Source organism: Archocentrus centrarchus, chromosome 14 (assembly GCF_007364275.1).
Source record: "Archocentrus centrarchus isolate MPI-CPG fArcCen1 chromosome 14, fArcCen1, whole genome shotgun sequence".
Classification (NCBI taxonomy): domain Eukaryota; kingdom Metazoa; phylum Chordata; class Actinopteri; order Cichliformes; family Cichlidae; genus Archocentrus; species Archocentrus centrarchus.
Genome location: NC_044359.1, coordinates 5,513,251 through 5,530,453, shown reverse-complemented (window position 1 = coordinate 5,530,453; position 17,203 = coordinate 5,513,251). Strand labels below are relative to the sequence as shown.

The window sequence follows — 17,203 nt, the reverse complement described above, 5'->3', positions numbered from 1 at the left end:
ATAACCCTAACTGTACAGAAAGGTTTGCAAATCAGAAGCCTACAAACAACAGTCATGTCAGAAAAGGAGATAAAGGTATGTACTTTTGATGTGGTAACTCACAATGCAGTACTATCATGATACATTGCTGGTGATAACAATGGTATCTCGATACAGTGATTATGCAATACTCTACATCGCAAGAAAATTATAATATTTATGTAACTGGAGAAGAACCTTAAAAAAAAGACTGCACAATTATGCTGTCAGTGTAAAGGTTAACTTGGTGAGAATCACAAAGAAATACCCATATGAAACTATTCTACTATTCTACGATACATTGCAAATTGATCTTCAGCACTACATCCCAACAACTGAGGAAAAAACATCCCTAAAATGGCAAAAATCAGTAATTATTTGTATTTATTTGCACAACTGTGTTGTTGTATTGTCATTGTTATTGCATTTTAATATGCTTTCCCCTGTGTCTGCACTTTCTGCCATTTTCCCCATTCTTTCTTATAAGCTGGTTAACTTTGGCTTACTTTATGCTCATTCATTTGATAAGCACCACAACAGGGAGTCATAAAGTAGTCGTCATATTGGCGGGGTTTCTAGTGCCTGTATGTTTTGATAAACAAATGAAATCTTTTCAAGATGCACATTATATTTGTGCTGATGCTACACTGGAATGTATCAAAGTTCAATTCAGTTGAACTTTGGATGTAATAGCGCACATAAAAAAATAGGCCCACGTACAGCTGTGAGATGACAAAAATGTCTTTAAAGACACAAACTTTTGGAGAATAACAGGTTAAAATCTTCTTGCTTGCAGTTTTCTTGTACTTTTAAGCTGATGCTTCATGTGACCAGTTTAGACTAACATGACAAGGTGACACAGCACACAAATCTGTGTAAAAGTTGAACTTTGGCTGTAAATCTGGTGTAAATTACTCCTCAGTGCTGCTACAGCGAGACCTGCATCGTCAATGAGGCAGTTAGTTCAGTATACACACACGCACACCCACATCATTCACACCCATATGACTCACTGTTGACTGTGTGCACATGTGGGAGGTTGTTTAATAAGGTGGCCTGTAGAGCAGCAGGACGAGTGTCCTGCTGAGATGCCCGTGACAATAAAACAAGCTGCTTGCACCACTGAGCGCTGGGTCTAGCCTCCATACTGCATCAGGTAAACAGGTATTTATTGCTGCCACATCACATCAGCTTATACAGTACAGCACTCCCCAGTTTCCTAGCAACATTCTCCATTAAGTCCAGCACTAATGAATTCTTGCTACTCTCTTGAATTCAGAGGCAGTCAGGACCTAAAGTCCTATCTGCTGCTGTGTGATTCGTTTGGCCGTCGAGCATCACTGGTTCCTGCAGCCGTAGGTCACTTCTGCTGCAAACTTTCCAAACCACTGAACCTGGAAACAGATTTTCTAACAAATGTGACCTGTGACTATATTTGGTACAAGCAGTGTTGATACTGAAGTGCTGTAAATCGCTTTTTTGGTTGGTTTTGTTTTTTACAGGGTTATACTTTACCTTATGAAAGTGGTCTTATATTACAGTCAGTCCACTGGCTCTCTCACTCTGTTTAAATCATGATGGCTGCATTGCTGCAGTTTAGTGTAACAAACACAAACTTTTGCACCAATAGATTTATAAATGAGCTGTGTCCTCAATTACTCATACAATTCATCTGAAAAAAACAAAACAAAAACAAATCCAAAACACATCAATATTTTGTCAGGGTGTGTAGCGGTGTGGCAGGCAGAGTTGGACCCAAATGCAGGATGTGTGAGACAGAACTGAACTTAAATGAACTTTAATGTTGAGTCTTCAACAAAGTCCAAAACACAAAATAAAAAATTCTAAATTCCAAGGCAGGAAAGAAGCCTAAAACACAAAACCTTGGATCTCAAAAGGGAATTCAAAAACAAGGATGCACACAGCTCACAGGAAGCATAGATGACAACGTGACAAAGGACAAGGGAAAATGCAGACAATACACACACACACGCACACACACACACACACACACACACACGAGACAACGAGAGAAGAGGAAACAGCTGGGAAGGACAGGTGGCCTGAATAACACTAACGAGACAAGGGGAAGCAAAACTGAACAAAACACGCAGGGAACAGGAGACATAAAGTCAAAAGGAGTCAAAATTAAACCGGAAGAGACCAAACATGAAACAAACGTAGACTTGGCACAAGACGGGGTCACGCAAGCACAGAGGAATATTACAACCTGAAGCCATACGCAGAACTCTAAACACAAAACTACAAAAAACTTAAACACACTGTACAAAAGAGGGAAACAAAGGCTTCAAAAATAGTATGAAAATACCAACACTAAAGATATAAATAGCAGAACTCAAATAACCATCATAACCCATCAAGGCTAAAACCTTGACACAAAATTCAGAATATAAAAGATGCTTAACCAAGGCAAAGAACAATAAACTCAAAATACTGGGTAAAAACCCCAGGACCAGGACCTATTTCCCACAATGCTAAGAATAATTTTAGCCTCTGTGCTCTGACAAAGCAGGAAAAACAGAATAAAAGGAAAACGTCACGCTCAGATTACACAACTGAGTATTCTGATTTATTTATAGATTACGTGGAAATTAATGGAGGTCAATGGCTGCTTGGAAGTGTAGCAAAATAAATCCCAAGTCCAAAACTAAACAGCATGCACTTAAACATGTACAGCAAAAATATGAACTACTCAACAACACAGCTTTATTTGGTTCAAATAAAGTCCAAAATTTGAAAGTGCTACAATATAATTAAATGATCTCTTCAGTTTCCATAATACATTAAAAGAAACCACAACATAATTGAGTTTCTTAAATGATTTATGAGGAAATTAGTGGCTGCCTGGGCATAGCAGAAAAATACAATCAAAATATACAACTACAGCACTTCCTTAAAAATGTAGATATGTAAAAAGAGGACTTAAAATTATTGCAATTAATGGCAATAAATGGCTGCCTAGAACTGTTGAAAAATACATCCCAAGTCCAAAAGTGCACACCATTTAAAGACTTCCAGCAAACATGTGAAGTACATACACAAATAATTTAAAACTCTGTCAAAAGCTTGTTTAAAACTAAATATTATCTTGTTATCTATGAAGCAAATAACAGTGAATTCATGTTTTTATCCCCAAATTTGAGCTGGCACACTGAATTTACCCGAGAAATCAGAAATTAATCAAGCATACCATTCAACCGCTAAAACAAAATTTCTGTTCAGGAATGCAAATAAGTAACTAATTTGGCATCTTAATCAAAAATATAATGTGCTTTACTGTTTTGTTTTTTTGCCTTTTGTAAAACAGTAAATTTGAAGATTCATGAATAACAACAATCATTATAATTTAGCATTAAAAATATCATTTTGATTAAAGAGCTTGCACATGGCAGCACGGTGGCGTGGTGGTTAGTGGTTACCACTACCGCCTCACAGCTAGAATGACATCTATAAGGGCTGGGTTTGATTCCACCTTGGCCCAGGCCTCTCTGTGTGGAGTTTGCATGTTCTCCCCGTGTCTGCGTGAGTTTCCTCCGGGTACTCCGGTTTCCTCCCACAATCCAAAGACATGCACTTACTGGGGTTAGGTTAACTGGTCACTCTAAATTGCCCATAGGTGTGAATGTAAGTGTGAATGGTTGTCTGTCTCTCTGTGTTGGTCCTACGACAGGCTGGCAACCTGTAAAGGGTGTACCCTGCCCTATGGCAGCTGGGATAGGCCAAAGTCAAAAGTGTTTTACAGTAAAGCTGCATGGTTTGCAAAATTCATGGAGGATTTTTGGACATTTTATACATTTCTAGGTAACCTTTAAATTTCTGTTAATTTCTATAGTGCATTAAATGTTTAAGTTTATTTATTATTATCATTTGTGTACCCTGTAAACACGAACACGGGTGCAGACCAAAAGCACCACAAATTAATGGCGTTCAGTGGCTATCAGTCCGGTTTCTTTAATGTGAGAACCTGATCCGATCTCAATCCAACCCAACTACCAGATGCTACATCTTAGAACTAAATGCCTTCCCATAGCCAGGGTTGCTTTGGATTCTGGGATGTGGCAGAGAGTACCATTGATTTGCAGAGTACACAAACTGTAGCAATAAATACAAATCCTCGGAATAAATTTTCCAAGTTGCCCACTCACCCAGAACACAACACCTTCTTCCTGTATTTACTTTTGTGGCTCCAGACGCTGGCCAATCTGGATAATAAGTGATCTGAACCTTCTCTTGTGGTTTGCATTTTGATTCACCTTGAGTTTGTCTTGGAGTTCTCTGTGTAAAAGGAAATCAAACTAAAAGAAAAAGGTACAAGTTTTTAAACTCATCAACTGAGCCAGAGTAAATGAACAACAGGTATGAAAATGCCCTTTAATTGTAAGGCAATGTACTGCATTGCTGTTCCAGATTTTTCACAAACCATTTCTGTCATCCTAATTCCATTAATATCTGTACTGTATAAAAATGTGCATGTGAATGGATTAAACAGCCTAATTAAAATGATTCCTCACATTCCTCAATGTTTAAATCACGGTGACTGTGCGGCTGTTGTTTTTCGTAACCAAACTAATTCAAGAATCCCGCACATGGTTATAAATGAGATATGTCCTCAATTATTCATATAGAGTCTCCGAAAAAAAACACAAGGGAAAAAAAAACGTTTCAAGAAGGGATGAAAATCAAAGCTAAACCAAAAACGCATCAATACTAATGCATTTTCCCCAAAAACTGAGCTCCAAGAAAGCAGGAAAAGCTCAATAAATTCCACGAAAAAACAAATTCATACCCATAAAATGAAGATAAATTGCAGCTGCACTGTCATATTTTACTCAAAGCCTCTTTAACATATCATGTCTGGAGGCAACAAGATGGAAAAAAAAAATGAATCAAACCAATTTGCCTAGGAGGGGAATATGGATATAAATAATGCCCGAGTGCCATCTCAGCCTGTTTCATACCTCGGTGAAAATCAGATTACATTCAGTCCGGTGCAGATGTGAAATTAGTCTGTGGCCAATTTGTTTAAAGTAGGGATGACAGCAGCTTATCTAATTCTGCCTATCGATCTGTCCATTTCTTTAACAAAAAGCCTTCCTCTAACACAAAGCCTGCTGACAGCAGTGAAATGCCCTTGAGCAGTCGCTGGGCGGTCAGTCGGGAATGTGTGCATACACTATTTTTCTTTGGCTGACCTTGTAGCAGCATTTTTTTTTTTGTATGAATCAAAGGAAAAAAAAACAGCCTCCTTTTCTCTGCATGTAATGTTATTTGCTCTGGGGTGCACTTAAAAATAAAACGGATATTTTGGGCAAACAGACCTCGGAGGAAGTTTAAATAAAACAATGTCACTTCCTTGTTTTAAAATCCTTATTTAATAATGAGAACTCCTGCTGAGGACAGCTGCTGCATGGCCTCTGGAGCTGAATCTCCCACAGAGACCTGAGGGCTGGGTGTTGCTCAACACAAACCAGTTGATGTGATGTGTTGTCCAATAATGTCTAAAGACTTGTCATGCTTGAAGAGACTGCCTGCATTTACAGCATAAAAGAGTTCAAGTCCTGCCAATTTTCTGATAGATGATGCATCAATCACTTCAGGTGGAAAATGATCATGCAAATCAGGTCAGCTGTGTGAAAGGTCTGATGATGTGTTTTCTGTGCTGCAGTCGGTGGTGGGGAAGATCTGCGGCGCTACTGGTCAGATTACTTGAGACGGACTCACGTTCTGGTGTATGTGGTGGACTCATCTGACAGAAGCCGCCTCCCTTTGGCTAAGGCTGAACTGCACCGCCTTCTGAGGGTGGAGCCCCAGCTGCCTGTGGTCGTCCTTGGAAACAAGCAGGTAAACCATACAGGTGTTTTTTATTTTGTTTTTTTTTATCTTTTTGCATGTTTTAATCAAGTTTATACACAGAAAGACCAAAGAGAAAAATTATATGAAATCATCTTAACAGCTAAATCTTGCAGGTGTTTCAGAATTTTGGAGAAGCCTTTCATCGTTCTAAGCCACCACTGATTTCCAATAATATCTGTACTATTTTTAAAAAAAAAAAAAAAAGAAAAAAGAAAGAAAGAAAGAAAGAAAGAAAGAAAAGAAGTAATTAATGAATTAAGTTTTGTGCATAGGTGATGTGAAAATTACTCTCTGAAAAAGCTCCAAAATTGTACAGTATGTCCTTATAAAAGTGCAGCAAACAACCAGTATGACTTTATCTGACCCAAATAAAGACCAAAAATAACTGTTTTAACACAGCAAGGTTAAGATTTTGTTAACCTTGCTGTGTGTGGGGTTTTTTTTAGATCTTTTTTTGAATGTTTTGCACACATCTGAAATCTTTATGAATTCTGGATTACAACCATTGATTTCCAATCATTTCTGTACAGCTGTACACCAAACATTTATAACCATGATGTTGTTCTAGTTTTTGACAAACTTTTTCTACATTTCATGGCAGCCATTGATGTCTATAATTTTTTTTTCCTTTTTTATATATTTAAAGAAGTCAGGGTGTAGGGCTGCAACGATTCCTCGAGTAACTCAAATAATTAGATTATAAAAAATCCTCGAAGCAAATTTGTTGCTTTGATGCTTCGTTTAAACTCTGCAGCGTCTTGTTTTACTCAGATAGGTAGCATTAAAGGGCGTCGTCGTCTTCTTCTTGTGGGTTTAACCAGAAGAGGATAATCCATCAGAGTCCTGAAATACATTTCCTCCTCAGCTCATATTTCCTCACAGTGTGCGGCACTTGTGGAATTATGCATGACCCTTAAGGGAAAGAAGTAATATTAGTCATATTTAATGTTTGATCACTGCAGCTTGATCCCCTCAGTACTGTCAGTTATTTGGCACGTTAGCAAGAAAAAACTTACCTGTAACCTTGCAGAACAGGTGCAGTCAAGTTAGATGAGATGTCATGTTTAAAAGATCAAGAGGCTCTACAGGTGTGAAATGAACAGACTGTTACTGACTCTGCTTCGATCTGTGAAATTAATACGAAATTTTAGATCATCAAACGGAATGAAGAATAGACTTATTAATAAACCCATTGATACAAAAGTAGTACTGGAATTCAGATTTTCCATCAGGTTGTACCAGTAAGCTTTGAAGTTTCACATCAAAATGTGCAACAAATGCAACAATTCTCAGTGGTTTTGTTGATTTCCTGATCAAAAGATGTGTAAGCTCCAGCTAAAAAGTTTAGCTAAATGATGAAAGGCTGTTAGATGTTTAGATGACACTTAACCATGTCTGTGTTTGGTTGGGGCATGTTTCATATGAGAATATACAGTGGGGAAAAATTTATTTGATCTTCTGAATTTGTAAGTTTGCTCACTTCCAAAGAAATTTAACAGTCTATGGTGGTTTCATTTTAATGTGGAGAGACAGAATATCAACCAAAAATCCAGCATAAACACATTACATAAAATTTATAAACTGATTTGCATGTCACTGAGTGGAATACACATTTGATCCCCAAGCAAAACATGACTTAGTACTGTGTGGAGAAACCATTGTTGGCAAGCACAGTGGTAAGACATTTCTTGTAGTTGGTCACCAGGTTTGCATAGATCTCAGGAGGGATTTTGGCCCACTCCTCTTTACAAAAACTCTCTAAATCCTTTAGGTTTCTTGGCTGCCGCTTGACAACTTGAAGCTTCAGCTCAGTAATTTTGGTTTCATCTGACCACAGCACTTTTGCCCAAGCCTTCAATGAATCATCTAGATGTTCACTGGCAAACTTAAGATGGACCTGTATGGTGTAGTGTATTACCAATGGTGTTCTTTGTGGCTGTGGTCCCAACTGCCTTCAGATCATTAACAAGCTCCTCCCATGTAATTCTGGGCTGATCCACCACCTTCCTCGTGCTCATCCTCAACCCATGAGGCAAGATCTTGCACGGAGCTCCAGACAGAGAGCAACTGATGGTCATTTTATATTTCTTCCTTTTCAACAATGTTTGTAAATCAAATATTTCTTCCATTTCCAAATAATAATACCAACAGCTTTGACAGCTCTTTGGTCTTGGTGTTGGAGAGGTTGGAATGGAAGAAAGTGATCCTGTGGACAGGTGTGCTTTATACTAGGGCTGGGCGATATATTGAGTTTTTAAGAAATATCAATATATTTTCATAAGTCATATAAGATGAGAAATAAAAATAAAATTTGTCTCTGCACAACTTCACACTGCCCCGCCTCTTTCCCTCACTGCTTCACCCATAAATCATGCAGGAAACAACAGCATGGCAGTGTTGCCAACATAGCAATTTTGTCACTAGATTTAGCGGCTTTTCCCCAGCAACTTTTTTTTCCCAAAAAGCAACTAGCGATAAATTTAGCGACTTCATCTGGTGACTTTTGGAAACCTGAAATCCTCCGCTGTCGGCATATTTTGTGTACATACAGCCTTCATACTGCATCCGTTCATATGCTTTGGCATCACCCAGCCCCCCGGGAGTACCTGGCTGCAGGCAAGAGGGCGCCGTTGGTTTGTGACCTTAATACCGGAAGTGGTTGTTTTTCGTGTGTTTGTGATGCAGCTGGCGGATATGTAGACGCGGCATTGAGCAGGTGGGCCTGTTGCTGTGATACGTCAGCACATATGTCTTGCTCTGTATAATAATAAAAATCTGTAAAAATTTGTTTAAAGCTAAAAAAAATATATTATTTGTTACACAAATAACAAACTGAATTCACCTTTTTATACCTAAATTTGAGCTGGCACACTAGGCTTCTCTGAGAAGTCAGAAAGTAATCAAACATAGCATTAACCACTAACGTTTCCATTCAGGAATGTAAATAAACAGTAATGTGCTTTACTTTTTTTTGGTTTTTTTTGCTTTTTATAAAACAGTAAATTTGGAATTTTGTGGATAACAACAATAATTATATATCATCATTAAAAATATACTGCTGGATTAACCATTACAGAAATATGATCGATGATTTTGGTAATTACCAATACTCTTAATTTGGGGCAAATGTGACATAAACCTTACACTGGGTGGTGGTCTTAAGTGTTTCGCCGGTTCATTGGGAACAGCACGAGCACTGGCATGCAAACCGGCTCCTCGGCAGTGGGAAAGTAGCATCTGTGGCCAAATCCCTGTTAAATTTGCCGTGGTGCACCTGTCAAACAACTGCTTGTAAATTAAAAAAAAACATAGTTCCTATAAAAATAATTTTTGAACTGTGAGCATCACAAGGAGCTGCTCCAAACAGCAGTGTATTTTTCATTTTCCTGGGGTCCAAAATGTAGCCATGGGAGCAATTTAAAAAAGGGTCTCTCTTCTGGTTTTGAGAAAATCTTATTCCTAAAATTACTATGGACCTTAATAGAGGAGTTCGAAGGTACTCCCTCTACTTGAACCCTCACAGTTTAAAAAGTTTACATTTGTCAGGGTTGAGAGACACATTGTTTGAAAGTAGAGGAGTGACTCTACGTTTTGATGGTAAAATGGTGGCTGTAGAGTGAACAGTGTGGACACAGCAGCAGTTTGAAAATACATTTTTCAGATGAAAATTTTGAAGTCTCCCACTCTACTAAATAAGCTCCTACTCTAGCCCACGCAATACACAATCATTATAAACTCTGAAAAGGGTGAAAAAAGACCATAAACTTGAACTTGAACTTTAGAAAAACTATAAAAGATATTGATAAGATAAATACAAAATGAATAGTTCAATGTCTTGGCTTTGTTTGAATGGTGTCTGTAGCTGAAAATATGTGGAAGTAGTTGAAAGAGTATTTCAAGGCTCTCGCCTTTCAAATGAATGGGCAAATATTATTAGAAAACCCTTGATAATTTAATAATTATAATAGTTATCAATGAGAAAAATACAAGCAGTCATCTCCTAAAGAAGAGGAATCTAACGGTGTTTGAATGGTTTTTCTAAGTTGAACGGCGTGGGAGGAGTCAGATGCCAAAAAAAGTACGGAAAAATTTAAGAATAAAGAAAAGGAGAACAATACTGTGAATGCTTTGAAGCAGCCTAAACCTTTCGCTGTACTCATGACACAGGTTAAATAAAGAAGCTCTTTCTGACAGTGATGCTGGTGTTCACCCACCAGCCCTTTGTTCTCTGCCTCGGCTTTCGCTCAGTTTAAACAGCACAAAGATTGTTTTCAACAGAACTTTGTGCTGGAAAAGAAGGTGCCAAGAAACGAGGTGGACATCTATATTCTCTAGCCTGGGTTTGAATGGTTTGTGTAGGAAAGTGGCTTTAAATTCACTCTCTTCATATGTGAGTTTTGATCATAACTGAGACAACCAGCATTTGAACAGGATGACATGTAGTGATTTGTAATGACACACTGTGAAGATTTATATAAGTTGTCAATAAGGTAATTTTATTCAAATCAGCAAAGCTTTTTGTGGAGAAAACACCTACTGTATATTTGTTGGTTAGACTTAATATCGAGACATTTTTTTCATTCAAAATATGGTTAAGAATATATATCCTTGATGGAAACCTAAGTAGGTTTGTAATGTAATGGCACAGACTTTTTTTAACTTGCGAAAGAAACTGAAAATTAAGTATAATATAAGCTGTGTATTTAACCATGTTTTGTTAGTGTTTAACCTGTTAACTGGCAAGGGCCCGCCCCCGGGCCCTCTGTAGCGATTTCCGACTTTGAAGCCTCATAGCGTCACAGTAACGCTGCCGTTCGCCCTCACGATGCTTTTATATGACAGACTAGACCCTCAGAATTCGATTGACACCTCATTTAGCCAATCATGTTATGAAATGGATTTTCCAGAGCCAATAATATCCAGAGAGCGTCATGTGACATTTAAGGACATGCCCCCAAATGTTCTCCAATCGTTCTTATTGGTCAACTCTAACCTGAAATCTAAAACCACAGATGGATAGCCAATAAAATTCCCGACACGTGGGTATATGGCACTATGGGGTGTGTTTTCACATGAAGGCATAAACTCCCTGCGTATTCAGTGCGTATTTGCTGCGTCCTCCATGCGTAAACCAAACAGGAAGTAGGAGTCTATGCGCTGACGTGCATAAACAGTATTTACAATGTTTTCTCTCGGCAATGGATTGTCAGAATGCATCAAAAACAGACTACATTTATTATACGAAGTGACTAAATGACTCACGAGAGTGGATTATTTTGTATTAGAGAATGTCGTCGCTGATTTGACCAGTTTTATCGCTGCAAATGAACACCTGTTACTCAGAAGGCAGAAGGTAAGTTTTTATTCTCAGCTCGTCCTCGTATTATATGCCGTTCTGATGTAAATATGTATGTAATGCTGAGCTTGGCATGCACCATTACACAGAAAATATAACCGTGCGCCGCTGTGGCGCCACTTATATTGTGTGTTTGCGTGGGCGCTGTATAGTGGTGTGATTTACGTATTGAAATGTGCCAGGTGTTTGGGGGTAGGGAAAGGTGTACTGTAAGTATCGATTGGGGGTTTCGTGGGCTTCTCTATTACGTCAGCATCACCCGATAAAAGGGCAAGGTGAGGTGGACAACGTCTCAGAGCTTCATTTGAGATTCGTCGTGATCGCATCGTTGTTTTGGAGTTTTGCGAAATGGCACAGCGGGCCGCCGGCAAGACCAAGTTCAGCGCTCAGGAGGTTGTGGAATTGCTCACACGGAGAGAGAGCGACATTTCAGCATCAGACTTTTTGGGTTCAACTGATGATCCAACATCAGAAGAAGATTTGTTTTCCGATGGAGATGACCAGTAAGTGTCTAAAGTTTTACAAGTTGGGGGTGGGGGTTATTGTATGGGAGGAGGTTGTACATTTTGTATCAGACAAGGACTACTGGGAGGATTGTGTGGTTTTTATTTTATGTGTGTATGCACTGTCTGCATTTACTGTAACTTTTTTTGATATACAATGTATTTATTTGTGTGTGTAAGGGAATCACTGAAAAATGACTGGGTTTTTGGTGCATGAAGGCCTGACATTTTCCTTCTTTTACAAATTAGGGGAACCTCTGATCATGAGTGGCAGCCAGCCAAAGAGAAGATGGTGGAAGAGGCTTCTTCATCTGATGAAGAGGATCTAATGCCTGTTACAGCACAGGCCAGAAGGGCCAGTGCACCACATGTGACAAGCCATTGTGCTTTGTCCCAAACAGAGACTGCTATAACCAGTGGCACATTGAAAATTCCATGTGAGGGGGGGTGGGGGTAGAGCAGAATAATTGTAAATAGTTGCAGTTTGCTGTGCTGTGTTTTTTTATTTTTCCTTACTCTGAAAAATAAAATAGCATTTACAGAAATGGTGATTTGTTTTGTGACTATTTTTTTTTTTACAATGTACAATAGTGTCATTCATATTTTATTGGATTAATATGGCTTTATTTATGATTTATTCAGTAATTTTGTGTGTAGTACAGGATTCCTCAGGACAGTATCTTTGATTAGAGCCCTCATTGATGACTGTATGTTGAAGCATTGAGGAGTTACAGCCCTTTAAAATTTGCATGTCAAAGGGGGCTTAGATGCGGCACTTGGACTATCCAAATGGCACATGAGAGAGCACGCCAGGGCATCAATGCACAAAAACCTTTACAAAACAATAGGCTTTTGTGCTATCTTGATGAAATTCGAAATGCACGACAAAAAGACTTCATTCTACAGCTCCAATGTATTTTCCAGTCGTTACCTTCTATATTCAGTGTGTAGTTACATGATAACAATCAGGAAAAATCTAGGCGAGGCAAAAATTGTCTACTTTTTCTGTGTTCCAAACTTAATAGCTACAAACTCATTACAGTTACAGTGCTTTTGACTACATAAATGAAAAATATAGGTTGTCTGCTTCGCAAAGACACTAAACTTTTGTGTGTACTCCAAAGAGTTCAGGAACAGCAGCTGATTTAATTTGGGTATGCTTTTTCAGGCGTTTTTTGTTTTTTTTAGCCGCCAGTTAAGTGGTTAAACAAACAAACTTACCCACAATACCAGAGATAATGCTTATTGGAATGAAGATAAAAATTGTTTTCATTTACCACAACTAGAAGGCACACAGCAACAGTAAGATTTTAATGAATATAAGAACAAACAACAACAATGGCTTGAAAAACCTCAGCATTTCTTCCCCCTCTTCACAGGATAAGCCCAATGCTGTGAGCGTATCGGAGCTCCATGAAGCCTTGTCTCTGGACTCAGTGACCGAGGACAGAAAGCTGTTTCTCTTGGCTGCCCAGCTGGACTCTGACGGAGCCCTGAGGAAGTCCTGCAAGTGCCTGGACACCGTCCAGGACCTGCTGCTCCAGCTGGTCTGATCCAGTGTCCCTCCCACAGAGATCCTCCTCTTTCTTTTTCTTGTTTAAGCTCTGAGGCAGAGGAGGAGGAGATGACGAAGACTGTTGGAGCTGAGACAGGAGAGTGAAAAGATGCCAAAATGGGGTGCTATGTTTTCCAGTACCTCCTCTTTTTTTTCCTCATCCTCATCAGTTGGTTTTAGAAATAGCAACTTCTCCTCAACCATCTTACACTTTCCCTCCAACTTGTCTGGTCTTGTTAAATGAAAAAGAGGAGGTGGTGCAGACTGAGGAGGATGAAGACGGAAAGTGGCACTGAAGAATGAAAGTTTGACTCAAATCTTACAGAGATCACCTTCTTATACTGACTTTTATTTAATGACTGCCTATTACAGGTTTATTTAAGCATGTAGTTTGTAGTGTATATAAAATGCGTGCTGTTATGTGTCAGGTTTGTAGGAACACTTTCTCGGGTTTTCATGTTTTATGAAACGTTTTTGTGTAAAATCAGATCAGCGAAGTCAGCAGAGCAGCACACGATGTTTGAGGATCCGTTGACTTTGCTTCAGAGGATACTTGCTGATTTCTGCACTCCAGCTTTTCTGAGATCTAGTGGAACATCGTGTGGGAATTCAAAGGGAGCTCTGAGACTTTTTAAAAAGCAGTATTTTCCTTTCACAAGTATTGTAATAACTGGGTGACAAAGTTTCAACACTTAAAAGGTCTTCAAGTGAAAACAGGTCCTATTTGCTTATGTACCCAGTTGCGATGACACAAACTGTGTACTTCGTGATTTCCTAGTAAACACTTCAAACAAACCTATGTACAGACAAGTTATGACTAAAACTCACAGCTAGCTACTTTTCACTGTTAGTTTATGAAGCTAATGAAAACAAACAGCTACACTCTTGAACAACCTCTTTTTTTTTTTTTTAAACTGTGGTCAGAAGTACATGAATTGAAGTACTTTAAATGCCTTACAAATTCAAGTTGTGCTTTAGTTTTAATATAGATGCTTAATTTATTTGGCTGCTGTATGTCTAGATCAAAAACTGTAAAAGGAATGGTTGTAGATTTGATTAGACAACCCAATAATACATAAAATTAATCAATAGTAATCAATAATAAATAAAAAAAATACAATAATGTTACATTAACATAACACCATAATTTATTTTAGCCAAAACATTTAGGCTTTAGGTACATTTGCTGGTAAAACTACATGATTTATCAACTTGGGAAAAGCCAGACAAGTGTACAGAAGTTACGAATCCGTTTGTGGCAGTTATTCCAGCTCAATCTCGTAACAAAGCAGGAAGCAGTCGTGAAAAAAGCAGTATGTTTGTGCATGTTTTATCTGCTGATACCGATACAAATCTGATCTTTTAAAAAAAAAAAAAAAAAAAAAAAAAAAAATTTGATTTCAATTCCTAGTTCAAATCCAACAGTTTTTACATGCTCCTGACTAGGGATGCCCCGATCCGATATTCAGTATCGGTATCGGTCCGATCTTGGCCTAAATTACTGGATCGGATATCGGAAAGAAATTTTAAAAATGCAATCCGATCCAACCCACATTTTGGCTGCATTACAGTTTTCCGTCATCTTCATCTTCTTGCGGGTTTGCGGTTGAACAAACCAGCTTAAAGCTGCATTACCGCCATCTACCGGAATGGAGTGGGGATCAGAAGTTAGAAAAAAAAACCCTCCTCAGATTCTATAAAGTTCTCCGTCGCTGCGACGGATTCCCTTTAACACGCAGTGGATCATCGCTGACATGTTTTTCCACTCCTCCACCGATATCTGCGTGTTCGTGTGTTCTGCTCGCTGTGCTGAGAATTTCAGCTGTTATTTTTTTCTCTACTTCAGCTCCCGGACATACTGCTAGCGAGCGCAGCTATTAGCACTAGTGACCTTCTGGTACTGGAAGGACCCCTAACCCCATCAAAATATTTTTGATACTTTAATCCCTGATTAGTGACTAAATATAGACCTGCAGTAGAAACGTATTTAGGAGAATGCTTACGAATATAAAGTATTACAAGATTACGCTCTTGCAGCCCCCAGTTTTTCAACATAAACACTGATGAGCAACAACAGCAGTCAGCTGTTTTACGTGCAGTCTATCTGCACAAGCGCAAAGAGGCAGAGCCGGTGAGCTCAGATGGAGCGGACGAAATGTTTTTCTAACGTCCAGATGAAGCTTTCCCCCGTAACCTCCATTAAACCTTTACTGGGAAACAGCTGGAGGTCCTTCAAAAATCAACTGATCAGTAAGTGAAGAAAAGAGTACTTTGTAGCTGCTCCATCCCCCCAGTTTGTTTCACACAGGGAAAAACTGCAGTATGGAAGTTAAAATATGCAGATGAACTGTTAATAAGAAAAAAGTATTTCTTATCCAGTTACTCGGGTAATTGATGGAATAATCCATAGAATACTCAGTTGCTAAAATAATCAATAGTTGCAGCCCTAATGAAATTTGCAACATACCATAAGCCAATGCATCACCTTCTCACATAGGAGCAACAGGATTCAGGTGATAGAGCGATTGTTGTTATAAACTATATAAAGTTTATTTATATAGTGCTTTACACAGACAAAAAGTCACAAAGTGCTTTACAATAATTAAAACACAATATCAAAAATAAAAACAGATAAAACGCCATGCTAAAAACATAACATTACTATATAAAGAAAAAAGAAAAGAATAAAAATAAAAAAAAGGACGCCACTGAGTCAGCTAAATATAATGCACTGTTTCTCATTCACCTTATTTACTTGTTTATACTCCACTCTGCATTTAATCATTAATTGATATTAATCTCTGGCTCTCTTCCACAGCATGTCTTTCTCTCCCCTCAGCCCAACCGGTCGCGGCAGATGACTGCCCCTCCCTGAGCCTGGTTCTGCTGGAGGTTTCTTCCTGTTAAAAGGGAGTTTTTCCTTTCCACTGTCGCCAAGTGCTTGCTCATAGGGGGTCGTTTTGACTGTTGGGTTTTCTCTGTATTATTGTAGGGTCTTTACCCACAATACAAAGCGCCTTGAGGCAACAGTTTGTTGTGATTTGGCGCTATATAAATAAAATTGAATTGAATTGAATTAAATGGAGATGGAGTGGTAAACAGTTCCAGAGCTTTGGTGCCACTGCCTGAAAAGCTCTGCTCCCCTGGTCCTTAGTCTTGTATGTAGGACAACTGAAAGATTTCAATTTTGTTGTGTGAGAGACTGTTGACTTACGTAAAATTGATCCAGGCATTTAAAAATAATAATACCAAGAAGATCGGATTTGTGTCAGTATCGATGATATCAAAATGTAAAATATCGGTATCGGACATAAAAAAGTGGTATCGTGCCATCCCTAATTTGATCCCAAACCATGATATTCTAAACCTAACCCAGTTAATCCGATGCCCAAACCTATTCAAATGTTTTGAATTTCACTTTTTTTGAAATTCGTAACATTTGAAAAGAAAATTACACGAATTAGGTCTAAATCCTGTCCCATGAGGAATTTTAACTGTGACCTCTGAAATGATTCATTCTACATTCAGAACAAGCCCGTAACAGTGGCAAAATTATTAATTTTATGTACATGGATATGAATCTGTACACGAGAGTGAATGGATGAAAAAAAAAAGTAGTGGGAAATTCGTGTTCAGGATGATGAAGAAACTCTTAATATTTGTGTCCGGAAACATAAATCAATAGAGTAGGGGTTGTGACAATTTCATGAACTCCTTTGAAACTGAAACTGGGTTGGTTATTCTTAAAAATGTGGTTAGGGCTGTGTATTTCTTGGGAGTGCACAGCCACGACATGGCCTTGAAATACAAAACATGACTGTGAGACAAGATCCTGACATGTCAAGCATTTGATCTACAAAAAGTTTTTTTGCCTGAAGTTAATATCTGAATTAATCA

The 17,203-nt window shown here is 38.5% G+C and overlaps 1 protein-coding gene across 1 annotated transcript in view; it reads left to right on the top strand.

Moving 5' to 3' along the window:
- Positions 1 to 14,350, top strand: part of arl10 (ADP-ribosylation factor-like 10) — a 41,086-nt gene extending 26,736 nt beyond the window's left edge. The window contains exons 3-4 of the mRNA XM_030747004.1: positions 5,705 to 5,880; positions 13,131 to 14,350. Of these exons, the coding sequence (XP_030602864.1) occupies positions 5,705 to 5,880; positions 13,131 to 13,304 (350 nt within the window). The 3' untranslated portion in view covers positions 13,305 to 14,350. The remainder of the gene's footprint in view (positions 1 to 5,704; positions 5,881 to 13,130) is intronic.
- Positions 14,351 to 17,203: the final 2,853 nt, after the last annotated feature.